The sequence below is a fragment of the Hesperophylax consimilis genome, chromosome 28 (assembly GCF_061612785.1).
Source record: "Hesperophylax consimilis isolate HC1 chromosome 28, BYU_Hcon_1.0, whole genome shotgun sequence".
NCBI lineage: Eukaryota > Metazoa > Arthropoda > Insecta > Trichoptera > Limnephilidae > Hesperophylax > Hesperophylax consimilis.
Window position 1 is genome coordinate 16,328,899 of NC_142863.1, and position 15,663 is coordinate 16,344,561.

At 37.0% G+C, this 15,663-nt stretch overlaps 1 protein-coding gene across 3 annotated transcripts in view; it reads left to right on the top strand.

Annotated features, from left to right (window-relative positions):
- The first annotated feature begins 770 nt into the window (after positions 1 to 770).
- The window catches only part of LOC149410270 (mitochondrial S-adenosylmethionine carrier protein), a 168,488-nt gene continuing 153,595 nt past the window's right edge, over positions 771 to 15,663 (top strand). For 2 of the 3 annotated variants that reach the window (XM_089648817.1, XM_089648816.1), the window contains exons 1-4: positions 771 to 1,156; positions 2,211 to 2,480; positions 4,460 to 4,717; positions 6,128 to 6,426. In XM_089648817.1, the coding sequence (XP_089504943.1) occupies positions 1,118 to 1,156; positions 2,211 to 2,480; positions 4,460 to 4,717; positions 6,128 to 6,409 (849 nt within the window). In that variant the 5' untranslated portion in view covers positions 771 to 1,117 and the 3' untranslated portion in view covers positions 6,410 to 6,426. Of the gene's footprint in view, positions 1,157 to 2,210; positions 2,481 to 4,459; positions 4,718 to 6,127; positions 7,545 to 15,663 lie in introns of those variants that run through there. The other variant, XM_089648815.1, reaches the window with a different exon arrangement.

Here is a 15,663-nt window from a genome sequence, read left to right on the forward strand (position 1 = left end):
ATTTTATTTATACCATCTTTTTACAATAAAGTACCTATTATGATTTTCTTTCATTTCCTTAACCTGACACAGTATTATTTAAATATTTGTTAAAAAAAATTAAACATATTTTTAAAACCTTTTTTAAAAAGTTCAATTAAATATTTTTGATAAATAAAATAACATAAACAACATTATACGATAAAATCGTGATTGATTATTGGGGTTTTGCCGTGTTGCGCTTCCTCTTTATTTAGCCAACGTATCGGACAGCGGTACAGTGTCTATCAAGGCAAATAACAGGAACAGCGACAGTAACAGTAACAACATAATGTATGTTATTATTAATATTACACTGAAGATAGCGGTTGTGTAGAAACTAGTTAGCTTAAGTTAAAAGGTGTGGTAGGGTCAAGTAAACCAAATATTTGAGACGGTTCATGTCAAGACTCAGAATATAGAGAGTAAGACGATGTATAAATGTGACTGAAGCAAATAGTACCTACGTGCTAAGACCGAGTTGTTTGGCGGGCCGTTCTCTTTGCCTACCCCTTCGGAAAACGGCGTGACGGTTAGTTAGTAAGTACTAGCTGATGGTTTATTTATGAGTACTAGTACCTAGTTAGTTTTAAAAAGTGAATGTCATGTTGTTTTGTTTTAATATTTAAGTTTGTACTTAATTGTGATTTTTGGCACTTATTGAATTTCAGCGTAATATTTCGTTTTCGTCCATCACTAATCACTTTGAAGTTTGTAAACCGGTTTTTTGAAACCGCGAAACCGCGCACATTATTTTCTCCATGCGTATCTGTTATCCTGTTATCGAGAGTGGATTATTTATACTGTTATCGTTCATATGCAAATATTGAACTTACGGCGCGGCGTGTTTCTTTTACGTTCCATTAATTTATTTATTGTTCCATTCTTACGCCTTCTTGTTATGATAATATCATGTGACGTATTCGTGTTGGATTATTCAAGTCTGGGGAAGTACTAATTCGGGTTATGTCACCTGTATATAATATTGCTGGTGATATTATCATGTCCGTGAGATAATGTCTGCGAAAGATAAAGGTGAAGATAACAAGATAAAGGTCTGCGAAATCTTTGCTGGATTATAATTCAACCCGGTGATAAAATGGAGATTTCACCCAAGCTGCTATGGACTCCGCTTATTGTAAGTACGCATCGCCTTGCCCACCGTTTTTAAGAATAAATGTGGGACAGGATCGAACAATGAGCTTGACTTTAGGAAAGGACTGTTGAACGACTTAACATGATTCATTTCGAAAATCTAGTTTTCGCATTGTTATTGTTTTGTTTTCCAACCGTTTTTCTAGATCAGATGTTGAGAGAACGTAATATTCCTTGGCTAAGTATACATACTGTGTACGATTAGCGAGAGGCTAAAGATTATCGCACACATATACAATACAATTTCGTTTACAACTAAAACATTTGATAATGTGAGCCTCTCTCCGTGCTTTACCCGTGCATATTATACCGGCATAACAGCACCAGCTGTGCATTGGCCGAGTCTATTTTCGAAATAAATAACTCGTTTTATCAAACTTGTCAAATTCCGCTGTACGCCAAAATATATAAATTGCCTTTAGTTTCAACTTATGAGGGATGCGTTTAAGTTCCTTTTTTTTCTCAATGACAGTTAAGTTTGAAGGTTAGGAAATACGCACAAATTATTAAAATAATCCAAACTAAACCTTAAAAACCTATTTTGTGTATGTTTACTTATACCCCCCGACTTAAATAGTTGTCTCCATTAGATATTTAAGTTTAAAGCAAGTGTTATTCGACATACCTAATATCCATAATGGCCGCGCACTAGTTCACAGAAAAAATAAATATGTTTGTAAGTCGAAACGACAGGACAGGATAATATGAGAAAATATTATTTCCTTGCCAAGCGAATAAAATATATTTTAGTATGCCAAGAACATTTTTGGTACAAAATGTCACAACAGTATGTAATGGTACATTTGCAAACCGAAACACGAGTTACGGGAAAGGAACGAAGCAACTGCAAGCGGCGTTTCGCGCCATATTCGATTGCTTCGTTCCTTTCCCATAAGTTGTGGTTCAGCTCGGCAGTTCAGCTTGCGTATTTATACGTAGCATATGCTGGCAATCAACAGATAACATTTTGTAACTCGTGCCACTCTTAATCTTATTTCAGCATAATTTTTGATATCCCTATAATAATATAATTTCAGGCTGGCGGAGTTGCAGGCCTGACTGTGGACGTCACCCTCTTTCCTCTGGACACGATCAAGACCCGGCTACAGGCGCGTGCCGGCTTTGCGGCCTCGGGGGGGTTCTCGGGCGTGTACCGTGGCCTGGGCGCCGTGGTGCTGGGCAGCGTGCCTTCTGCTGCCCTCTTCTTCCTGTCGTATGAGGGTGTCAAGGCAGTGGCCCTACACCGTGGCATCGACAAGGCCTACCAGCCGTTGGTCAATGTGCTAGCCGCCTCCGTCGGTGAAATTGTGAGTGCTTTCTTATTTTAAAAAAAAAATGCATTAAACCAATGCATTGTAAAAGCAGTTAATATTAGCAATAAATATTAGATTATTTTATAAGCAATAATTATTAGCCTGAAACACTCATCTACATTGAAAAATCTCCTGATAAAAGATACATGACACCAACGGGACTTGAACCCGTGTCCTTTCGATTTCCGGTCGACAGCTCTGACCACTGAGCTATGGCGGCTTATCTCTTATCCGCGAAATAATTCAATATATACTAGTGTTTCATTCAACAATTACTGCTTGTTACATTTTTTCACCTGAAAACAACCAACTTTATTTTATATGAGAAAGGCATTGTAAGTGCTAACTCTCTCACTAGATGGCGTCGAGACAAATTGTCTACATTTTCTGGTGAAGATACTAGAACTTGTCAAATATTAATTATTATTTTTTTGGTAAACTAATGTTTAAGACAAGATTTTTTATGCATAGCACAGAGGGTAACAATTATTTTATCAGGAGATTTTTCAATGTGGATGAGTGTTTCAGGCTAATAATTATTGCTTATAAAATAATGGTTACCCTTTGTGCTATGCATAAAAAATCTTGTCTTAAACATTAGTTTACCAAAAAAATAATAATAAATATTAGAGGTAAAGTCACAACAAGGAAATCCATAATTGATTTTACTGTTGATAATAAATACTTTGATTATATAAATGTCTAGATTGAGCGTTCGAGCGACGAAACGCCAAAAAAAATATCAGCCAACTGTTGGCTGATAAGCTCGTTCAGCCCGCTCAGTTGCGAAACTATCGCTGTGCGGTAAACACGTGTTGTGTGACATTTGAAAATGACGATTTGCGCTATAACAGTGTGCAGAAATTACAAAGGACGATTGAAAATAACTAAAAATGTTACCTATCATAGGTAAGTTACCTTTTCAAAGCCATATAATAACCATTTAGTTAAAGAAACAATTCAGTTTTAATAGTGTAATTTAGTCTTACCATCGTCTTGACAACGCCATATTTTGACGCATTGTTTACAGGGTTGCCTGTTCTTCAAATTAAAATACCCACATAAGGTAAAAATTGCAAGGCGCAAATGACGCCGTTTTATTTATAAAGAACATTAACTTTAAATTCAGTAAATGTAAATGATTCATTTCTTTAAGAAATATAAGAATCTAGTAAATAAAAAAAATTCCCATGAGCGCGTTGTTAATTTTAAAATAGGTTTTAATAATTACCCAAAGTACAATATATATAATAATATTATAAATGTGAAAATTTGTCTTTGTGTTTAAGTGTTTGTAAATTCTTCGCGTTGACACTATATTTAAAAAAGTTATGAATTCGAAATTTGTTTATCTATTAAAATTACAAAAAAAATGTGACAGGTTTGTTTGGTGAAGTATCAAGTAAACTTTTAATTTTATTCATGCATATTTTACAGAATACATAATGATCCTATATTAAGAAGTAAGTGGATAGAAATAATAATCTCTTTTAACGATGATTTTCTTTTCATTTATATCATTATATTTATGTAGAAAACTATCTTACTTAAATGAATTCAAAATTAAACGAATTATAGGTTCCGCAAAATCGAAACATATTTTTTCCCAACTTTTTTGGGAAATACTAGGGAGCTGGTATCACTCATTACGCCTACAGTGACGTTAAGCGCTTACGTCAACAATATAAGTTGCGTATACTTGTGTGCGTGACACGCACACAAGTATTTCAAATCTGGCCTGTTCTTTCTGTCGGAATAACAGTGCGATACTCTATCTAGACATTTATATAATCAAAGTATAAATAATACTCAACCCATACAAACTGATTTTCTGTTTGTCTGTCAATTTCCTGAAATATAAAAAATCATTTTTTTTCTTTATGTTATCATAGGTTATAGGAATCCCTTATATTTTTATAATGACTAGACCGAGTTTTTCCCTGCAAAGTTCTAATTTTAGTATTTATTTCTAGATGGCGTGCGTAATTCGTGTACCCGTAGAAATCGCCAAGCAGCGTCGCCAAGTACTGCCCTCTTCCGTATCGCGCAACGGTTTCAGCATCTTGTACTCGGCGTATCGGGCCGAGGGCTTCTGCGGGGGCCTGTACCGGGGCTTCTTCTCCACCGTGCTGCGAGATCTGCCCTTCAGCTTCATCCAGTTCCCGCTGTGGGAGTTCTTCAAGGACCTGGTCCGGGAGAGAAACCCCAGCGGACATGTCACTTCATTGGAGGTATACCACACACCCAACTCGATCAATTCATATTTCAATCAATCAACTGTCACCAAGCTATGGCTAAACTGCGCAGACCATTATTTCAATTATTTATTCATTTTAAAAATGTTGCAAAATTACTTTAATTTGTTTTTACAGTTTGCCGTTTAAACTCTGCTTCATTAATATTAAATAAATATGTCAATATCTGAAGTGATTCTATTTAATAACAGGATAGCTTTTTCCATCGGCATGACCATTGGTCAATGAAAGGAATGACAAGTTATTCCTGCAGGCCGGGAGAAAAAACAATGTCTGATGATTCATTCTGAGCATATCAAAGAACCCAAGAGAAAGTCGGTAGGATATAGTCGGAGTAGTAGCCAAACTCCCTAACGTAGAGAATCTCAGAAATTATATTACAACACTACACAATCAAGGGTCTCTTTAAAATGATTTAACCGTAAGTCTGAAGATGACCACAACACGTTGCAACCGGTATTCTGGCCCACCAAATAATGGTGGAATAGGGTTTAAATTTTTTTTATAAATTCATTACGATGGAATTCCACCACAAACAAAGAGTTTCAACAACTTAAATTTTAATCTTTCGTTATGTTTGTAAAATTAATAACCTGATGCTTCTAGGTAGTATATTTTTTCGGGGGCTTAGGATCACAGGGACCAAACTACAAAAACTGGTGTTTTGTGTTAAGGCGATGCACTACGTCGTGTAATATTTTAAATTGAGCCGCTATCAATAACAATCCTTACGTAGATGGCGATAAGGTTTAAATTCCCGCTTAACACCATCTGCCTGTTTTGATTTATGCAAGAAAAAAACATGGACAAAAAGTGCCTTTTATTTTGTTTTGTGGATGTTCAGGCATAAATATTTAAATTTTTTTCGATAATTTTATAAATAACTTAATTTGCCACATTATACAATAAAATCATAACCGAAAATGGGTTCGTAAGTAGGAGATTTTGAACTTTAAAGCAGTTTTCATAGGCCTTTACATTATTTTTTTCTGGGCTTATAAAAAGACTTATATAAAAAATACTCGATTATTTCAAAGGCCAAGATGTATTCTACTCACTGTATTTAATTAAAGCATCTGAAACATTTCTAGGCGACCAAATTTTCAAACCAAAAACAGATGATTTTGAATTACTACGTATGGCATCGCCTTAAGCTTAGTTTCGGTTATGCCATAATCATATTTATTAGAGACACAAAGCTCTATATCGTACATACAGCCGTTTAAGAGATACAGTTGGGCGTGTGAGCATTCCAATCTTTATTTACGTTTATCTCAAAACTATGTTTTTGTAGATAGGCCCCTGTGATCATAAACCCCCGTTTTGTTTCTGTATTTTGGTTACAAAGAAATTATGTATTAATTTTAAATTTACTAAACATTTCAGGCTGGTCTCTGTGGCTCCATATCTGGTGCAATTGCAGGCGCCCTGACCACCCCCCTGGACGTTGCAAAGACGAGGATAATGCTCGCGCCGGCTTCCGCCAAGCCCTCCAGTGTGAGGAGGACGCTGGCTACAGTGTTTGCGGAGCGCGGTGTGCGAGGCTTGTTTGCCGGCCTGTTACCGCGCATCACGAGCTTTGCGCTCGGAGGAGCCATCTTCCTAGGCGCGTACGACTATGCCACCGCACAATGCGACACATGGTTTGCGCAGCACAACGCATCCTAGTTGCCTGCACGTCCAAGGTAGGAATTTGTCTGCTTTGCTTCTGACTGAATTTTGGACGCAGCCACCGCTGGAAGTGTTACACGTTTAAGTTTTGCCTTGTCTTTGACATCATCATGTGGATTTTCTATCATCTATACTGAAATGTTAATTGTCCAGTTCGTCAGTCAGACATGAGATAATTCAAATGGTATGTGTTTTACCATATCAACTGTGTTTTGAAAACCCTTACTTTTTGTTTGGATGCATTTATGAGTATTAATCCACTTAAAGGCTACACTTTTACAAACAATAACTGCATATTTAACTCAAATTGTGTATTTCTGAATTTGTCTGACTGACGGACGATCGATCTATGTACATATTTGGTTTGTACATGTATCGTCATTCATATTTCAAAGCAGTGGAATCTCACTAAACTGGCACTGTATATCCCACATATTGCTGGGAATGTAAGGATGCCTAATACATAATAACATAAAAATTCAATCTAGTCAAGTTTTGTTTTCCTATTGTTCTACCAATGAAGTACATATTTTCGTTGTGCTTGCAAGACCAGCTATGTGAGTCTTATCAAATTTTACAGGGTAAGCAAAAAACTTCACAGTTTTCTATTCAAAAGCAACAACAAACAATGTTTGAATCAGTATTGTCTGATAACGGTAGTGTGCATAGCCGAGATTGGGCCCGATTTCTTGATTTTTTCAGTTATTTTTGGTGTAAAAAAACATTTTCTTGAAATCTGCCACATAGCCGTTTTTGCAAGCGCAACGACTATACGTAGATTAGTTAGATTCTAATGTCTTTTATTGTTATTTGTACTGCAATATGGTTCTATTGTTATTGTTACTAAAATATGTATTTTTCATTGTCATCCATACTACAATATGGAATTATTGTCGTTGATCCTGCAGTATGTTTTATACATGGTAAAAGTAAAACAGAAGTAAAACAAAGTATCTACAGAAGATGTGTAAATTGAACGAGAACAACATTATTATTTTTGTAGTTATGTTATGCTTATGAGCATAATACATTAAAATTTACACGCTTTTTCCTTACGAGGAAGTTTATCATAATTCCGTTTGTTTCAACAATTATATTATGACACTGATATTTTTTGTTCTCAGTGATGAGCCTTCACCTGAAATATTTCTTGATTTTGTTCTGCCATTATTTTGATGTCTTCATTTTGGCAAATTAAGTCTGCTAGGAATTCTTCTTTAGTATAATTTGTTTAAAGACCTTTAAATATTACACATGGTTTTTTCCTGGGTATTTCTTCCACATATTAAATTATTCTGCCTATTTATTATGTCTTTAAATACAAATATGATACTTTTAATTTATAAAAGTTATTTACCTTTACGCCGCGTTTCTGATGTAAACAAAACTGTACGTAAATGGTACACTGCGCCCTTTATGAATATCTACTATGCAGAGCAGGGCGTCATAACATAATGGCTTTAGGCCCCAAATGGCACTTCGAACCAACACAATTGCATAAATGGCCATGCCCAAAAAATAAATCACATTGACTCGTAGGTTTTAATGCCGAATCGAGCCCCCTTAGTCCGCATGAACTGCTTATACTGCAGGCGACCCTTCCAGAGCAACAGGGACTCTTATTGCATTAGGTAGTCCGACTTGGGTAAAATGTATTTGTTACCCATGTCCACTAGCTTCAGATTGGAACCAAATGACAATAACTCCCAAGGAACATAATTGCATAACTGGCCATTCCCACAAAATAAATCTCATAGCCTAGGGACAATACAGCAATCAAAACCAGATATTAGGTACCATAGTCTCCAACCCTTTCTTAACTTCTACACTGTCCAGACTTCCAGCATTCTCTGTAGTAATCTGTCTCAATCTCAAAAGGCTGGGTCGTGTAATCTTTCACATACCTAGTAACGTCAAAAGTTCTTTCTACTTCAATCTTTATTTTGTCATTTTCTAAGGTATTGAAAGATATGGTCTTGCCTTATGTAATGGGGAAGTGTACATAGGTCGGAGTGAAAGAGGTCGAAAAAAATAATTTTTCGAATTCCGTCAATCCTATAATACTAAATGTTGCTATGGATAAATAGCTGTTGAAATATATATTTTTTTATTTCTCACATATGATTTTAAGGTGGCGCAGAGGACTTGAAGTTATGAAAAAAAGATCAATTTTAGAAAAATTTTAAAAAATGAAACGCACATTATTATCAACTTTAACTTTATTATCTGCATTAAAATATAAAGAATGACAAGAATCTAACACTTTTTTTAAAATAATTTTTGCCTTCAGTCATATCATCGCATCCGAGGTAGGTCCCTGAAATTTAGAAGAAAAGTGTGATTTTGTTTCTAATTGCGGCATTTCTCTTCTCGATTTTATTCTTGCTCGAATGTATCCATCGCGTGCTGTACTTCTGCAAACAGCCAAACTAGCTTCAGTGACTAGTTTCACACCTCTCTCTACAGCTTGTGTGTGATAGGGAAAATTTTTAATACTGATATTTGTATCTTCGCTCATAATTTTATACCATAATTCACTGTCTCCGTATTTTTTTGTGAATGGTGGCTCGAATATTTGTTCTGCTCTCCAGTCTATCAAATCATAATAATCATTAGCTTCTTTACGTATTGTCGTTCGTCTTGTAGCATCGCTAATAAAATATTTTCGGAATGTGCGAAGAAAGAGTTCCGCTCGATAGTTCAAAAAGCCATTGTTTTCAGCTCATCTTTTAAATAGGAGCATCTTTCAATCATACTTAGTGTTTCTGCTATCGTGGTACGAGAACACGCCGTCAGATGGAATGCAGGAAAACACTTCTTCTTGTTGACATATAAATTTATTAATTCACAATATATTTGCAGAGGATCTTATTTTCCTCTGCTAAAACTTAAACTGAAAGAAATAAAGGTCTAGTTTCCTCTATTCTTCAGTTTTCCCTAGGTTTACATAAACCTAGAAATTATCTCACGACTGACTGCCTAGGTACGCATGTACCTACCAGTTATTTCAACACTCGCTCCTGCGTAGGTACGTCTGTACCTACCAGTTATAGCAACACTCTAATACTGTCCTTTTTCTGGGAGGTATCTGTATTTAAACTAAATTCTGAAGGACATTTTACCAAAATAAAGATGTTCCACCCGCTCGTTGGCAAACAACATTCTTAACATAAAATAAAATGCACTAAACTATTCTTAATGATACAAACGTGACTTAAACAATAGAAATATTTTAAAGGAATTATTTTGAGGGAGATGAAACTTTATTTGGGGTTTTTATTACTATGGGACAGGGGTGGGAAAGGTATTGGCAAATATTTTTAGGCATAATGGTTTAACTAGGGTCATCATAAAATAGAAAGCGAACAGCTCTATTTGAAAACTGCCGCTGCTTGCAGTAAAATGTCACTAATTCTTAAATCATAAATGATACAAACAAGGCAATATGTTTATAAAAATACCAGGCCAAAGAATTGTTTTATTGTAGGGTCGAATCTGCAAATGTGGGAAGCTACACTATCTTTAAAATACGAACTGTGGGAACTGGCTTGAAGGTTAAATTTTACTGAGCAATATGTAATAGTCGCATTCTGGAAGATACATACCTCCTCCCGTGAAGATACTTCACAAAATAGGCAAAGAATGCGACTGTTATCTTTATTGGGTACCTACTGCTTGTCTACGAAAATTACCAGTTAAATTTATTAAAATGTCTAAAATACAAATATTTATGCTACTTTTAAAACTAGAAATTCCGTGGAATATGTAAATCTTATGACTAAAAATTGTGTAGTAGGTAATGTCTTAAAACTAGAAATTCCGTAAAAAATGTAAATCTTATGACTAATAATTGTGTAGTAGGTAATGTCTTAAAACTAGAAATTCCGTAAAAAATGTAAATCTTATGACTAAAAATTGTGTAGTAGGTAATGTCTTAAAACTAGAAATTCCGTAAAAAATGTATATCATACTGACCTACTAAATGGTTGTAGTAGGTAATTTCGCATTCACCTCCACCCTTAAACCCGCCTTGAGCATGTATGTATGTAATATCTTGTATTAATTTCTTCGCACTTTCTAATGAATTTACACTATCTAAATAGTCGTCCATGTAATGTTTTGTTTTTATTGCTTTGACGGCCTGGGGATACTGACATAAAAATTGATCCGCGTTTTTATTTTTTACGAATTGCGCCGAACAAGGTGATGATTTTGCGCCAAAAATCATTGAATTCATAACGTATACAGACGGGGCTACCTTACGATCTTTTCCACTCCATAAAAACAGCTGAAACGGTGTATCTTCATCAATAATTTTAATTTGTAAAAACATTTCTTGGATATCGGCGGTGAATGCAATTTTATTTTGCCTAAATTTAAAAAGCATTCCTAGCAGAGAATTATATAGATCGGGCCCGGTTAAAAGCCTATCATTCAAAGAAATTCCCTTCGATTTTGCCGCCGCATCAAATACAACCCTAAGCTTTCCTGGCTTATTTGGGTTGTAAACAGCAAAATGTGGTAAATAAAATTTATCCGAGCTATCCGGATACCTACCACTGAAATTGAATTTTTTTGCATATCTTTTATCTAAATAATGTTGTATTTTGTTGCAGTAGGCTTCCGCAAATTCAGGGTCTTTGTCCATTCTCTTTTCTAAAGTTTTTAATCTATTTTCCGCAACCTGAAGACTATCAGGAAAATATCTTTCTTCTTCCTTCCACAGCAAACCCGTCTCCCAATGACACCCCTGACTAGCGCGTTTTGAGGTACTTTCTAACAGGGAATATGCACGTTTATCATCTTTGCATATTTTCGGGCTCACTACTCCCATCTCGTCTATCTTAAAACTCTCTTTGATAATTTCATGCAATTCGCTATTTTCGTTTTCCTGAACATGAAAATTGAATTCTACACTATTTCCCGTTTTATTTGAAATATGGCCGAGCGCGACCCAACCAAGCTTTGTATAAGATAATGATACTTTATTTTTATCTCCCTGAACTATTTTTCTGGAAATAATTAATTCCCAGTTGTTTTGCCCAATTAACATTTGGGGTTTTACATTCCTTTCAAAGCGAGGAGCATTCTTAAAGAGTTTATTACTCGAAATGTAAGAATTAGATAGCGCCATTTGAGCTGGTATCTTTAAATCCCGAACGGTTCGAGCACTAGCTATGTACGATTCTACTTCGTTTTTACCTTTTATTGTTACATTTATTGACATAGAATCCGCGTTGTTGGAGCTCATTTCATTGACTCCATGCAATGAGAGGTCACTAACTGGTCCAGACAAACCGATTTGTTTGGCTACTTCTTGGTCTAACAATGTGACGGTTGACCCATCGTCTAATAGCGCATGAATATCTCGGCTTCCGAGTGGCCCGTATACCGTAATCGGAATAATTTTTAAAAGTACTTGATTACTTTCCCACGTGTTTGTGACAACTTCATCGGTTTCCACCCGATTGTGATTAACCAATAAATCATGAAATTTTTTGTTTGGTGATTTTAAATTTACTTTACAATTAAAACGGGAATGTCCGTACCCTAAGCACTTATAACAAACATTATTATATTTAGCAATTTCCCATCTTTGCGTTATTGGGACATTTTTAAATTTCTCACATTGCCAAATCTGGTGTTCTCCTTTGCAAACACAGCACGGTGGTTTTCCATTATTAGTGGTGTGATAAAGGAATTTTTTTGACGTATCGTACGAACGTTCGAAATGATTATTTTTGGATGCATAAGGCCTATTAAAATTTTGTTTATTTTGATGTTGATTAGCTTGCCGTGGATGATAATTATTACTATACTGCTTGAAATGGTTATTGGAAGCGAATTTAGTTTCGCTACTGATTTTAGAATTAAAACTTATTCCTGAGTCACGTGAATTAATTACGATTTCTTCCAGCCAAAGTGATAAATAGCAGAGTATTGGCTGTGTTGTGTTCCGCCTATCTTTGTCTGTAAGCCACAACGTTCGTAGTGTACTAGGTAGTTTACCGATTAATGTCGATAACAAATCTGGATTGTGCAAATGTCCGATATTTTTAAATGATTTTAACATAGAAATTAAATTTTTTACTTTACAAGAAAATCGAATTATGGCGTCTGAACTGATATTCTCATCTAATTTACTTAAATTTCGGATCTCACCAATAGTTTTTTGTATGATGTGATCCGTGTTGCCAAACATATTTTCTAACGTATTTATTATTTCCTTGACATTGCAAGGAGATAATAGAAGGGAAGAAACTGCGTCACGCGCCTCTCCTTTTAACGCCTTTTGCAATCTATATAAATTTTCGCTGTCAGATACTTTTAAGAAGTCTGTGGTATGATGGTATATTGATTTGAACGCAATCCATTCAATTGGATTGCCGTTAAATGTGGGAAGATCATTAACTTTGGGCCTGGTATTATATAAAGACATTGCCTTACCAATTGATTCCGCGAGACGGTCTTCAGTTATAGCAGGTGTTGGTCCCTGGAATCGGCCCTGCGACTCTGGCCACTGTTGCCCGTTGCGTTGCTCTGCTAAGTTGAATGGCTGCTCTGATGTAGGCAGCTCCCAGCAGCTACTGCTTGGCTGCTGATGCTGCGTCGACTGCAGCTGAAGAGATTGCCCTACCAAGGGCGGCTGATGCGATGTTCCTCTGGGTGGGAGTAGCTCGTACCGCCCGCCCTGCTGCTGCTGCTCCAACCGCTGTCCCAAGTGCAGCGGAAGAGCCTGCTCTGTCCGAGGCTTCAATTGCGATGGGAGAGTCTGCCCTGCCAAGGGCTGCTGCTCTGAGGATCCTTTTGGTGGGAGTAATGCGTACCGCCCACCCTTGTGCTGCTCCAACCGCCGTTCCAATTGCAGCGGTTGAGCCTGCTCTACCCGAGGCTCTAATTGCGATGGGAGAGTCTGCCCTGCCAAGGGCTGTTGCTGTGCAGTTCTTGTGGGCGGTTGTAGCGATAACCGCCCATCACGGAGCAGTTCCTGTTGCTGCTCCATTTGAACTCGAAGAGGCTGTTCATCGTGATCTCCAAGTTTTGATGATGAACTGTGATGTGACTGGTCCACCCAGTCATTGACTCTATCCTCGAGAGTCCGTTGCGAAGTCCTTGATGCAGCTTCTAAAACGAGCGCCGCATGTTGCTCCTCTGCTTCCAAGACTGACATTGCTGCAGCCATCTTTGCTTCGGAAGCAGCTATCTTTACTTCGGAAGCCTTTGCTTCCGCGGCCATCTTTGCTTCAGCCATCTCCGTAAGTAGGCGGGCCTTTTGTCTCGTGATGTGCACCTTGGTTGCTGAAGCTTTTATTTGAGCCTCCATCCAGCTGCTGCTGGTTCCCGCCTTACTGCCGCAGACAGATGACGACTTTGAGTGTTGTCCCGCTTCCATGATGCTGCTGTTCCCGATGCGGCTCGAAGGACCATATGTTTCTGCTATCGTGGTACGAGAACACGCCGTCAGATGGAATGCAGGAAAACACTTCTTCTTGTTGACATATAAATTTATTAATTCACAATATATTTGCAGAGGATCTTATTTTCCTCTGCTAAAACTTAAACTGAAAGAAATAAAGGTCTAGTTTCCTCTATTCTTCAGTTTTCCCTAGGTTTACATAAACCTAGAAATTATCTCACGACTGACTGCCTAGGTACGCATGTACCTACCAGTTATTTCAACACTCGCTCCTGCGTAGGTACGTCTGTACCTACCAGTTATAGCAACACTCTAATACTGTCCTTTTTCTGGGAGGTATCTGTATTTAAACTAAATTCTGAAGGACATTTTACCAAAATAAAGATGTTCCACCCGCTCGTTGGCAAACAACATTCTTAACATAAAATAAAATGCACTAAACTATTCTTAATGATACAAACGTGACTTAAACAATAGAAATATTTTAAAGGAATTATTTTGAGGGAGATGAAACTTTATTTGGGGTTTTTATTACTATGGGACAGGGGTGGGAAAGGTATTGGCAAATATTTTTAGGCATAATGGTTTAACTAGGGTCATCATAAAATAGAAAGCGAACAGCTCTATTTGAAAACTGCCGCTGCTTGCAGTAAAATGTCACTAATTCTTAAATCATAAATGATACAAACAAGGCAATATGTTTATAAAAATACCAGGCCAAAGAATTGTTTTATTGTAGGGTCGAATCTGCAAATGTGGGAAGCTACACTATCTTTAAAATACGAACTGTGGGAACTGGCTTGAAGGTTAAATTTTACTGAGCAATATGTAATAGTCGCATTCTGGAAGATACACTTAGGATGTGTTTCGGACCATATTTGCATGAAGGTTTTGGTTTTATGGTGAACCATGTTGACGCGTATACTTTTATAACAAACGTAGCAATCTCAACCAGACTATGGGATGGTAACTTTGTTGCTACGTATAGTCTCAATATTCTGTTTGCACAGGTTAGCCAACGAGAGTGTGCCAGCTTTCCTGGTTGCTTATTAGGGGCCGTTCAAGTATTACGTAAGCAGATTTATTACAATTATTTACCCCCTCTTCCCCCTTGTCACCAAAAGTAAGCAAAGCTCTTACCCCCCCCCCCTCCCATGCTTGCGTAAAAATTGGTACCTATATGCATTTTTCTGTTAATGTATTCTGTTTTTTAAGCGAGTACCTAAACGTATTAATTATTTGTGGGAATCTCCGAATATGTATTCGGTTTTCAAACATAGACAATGTGTGGGTTGCCAATGTGTAAAAAAAAAAATAACTACTACTGAGCAGTGCTGACGTAATCACTATCTCGACCCCCCCACCCCCCCATGTCATCAAAAATAAGCAAAGCAAAGACCCCCCTGCCCCCCATTGTGCTTACATAATACTTGAACGGCCCCTTAGCCAAATCAGATTTCACGCTGCCTTGTGTTATAGCTTGACAAATTAAATATACATGTTTTTGATCAGTGCTTAAAATTTTCGCATCAATATCAGGTAACACTGCCTCAATCTTCTCAAATTTTACCACAGGCAAGTCTTCACAGTGCTGTAACATCTTGCCGATGACTCCTGCGAACGTACTGGGACCTGAAGTAATGCCGTCCAAAGTATTGAAAATATGACGCAGAGGCAATTTGTTGGCATGCAACAAACATATAAACCAAAGTAATGGTCGGTTTAGCTGTCTTTCAATCAATGCGATTGCTCCATTCTTGGAGCCCGTGTTTACAGCAGTTCCGTCACATCCAATGGCTACAATGGTTGATAAATCTCCGAAGTGCAAATTTAA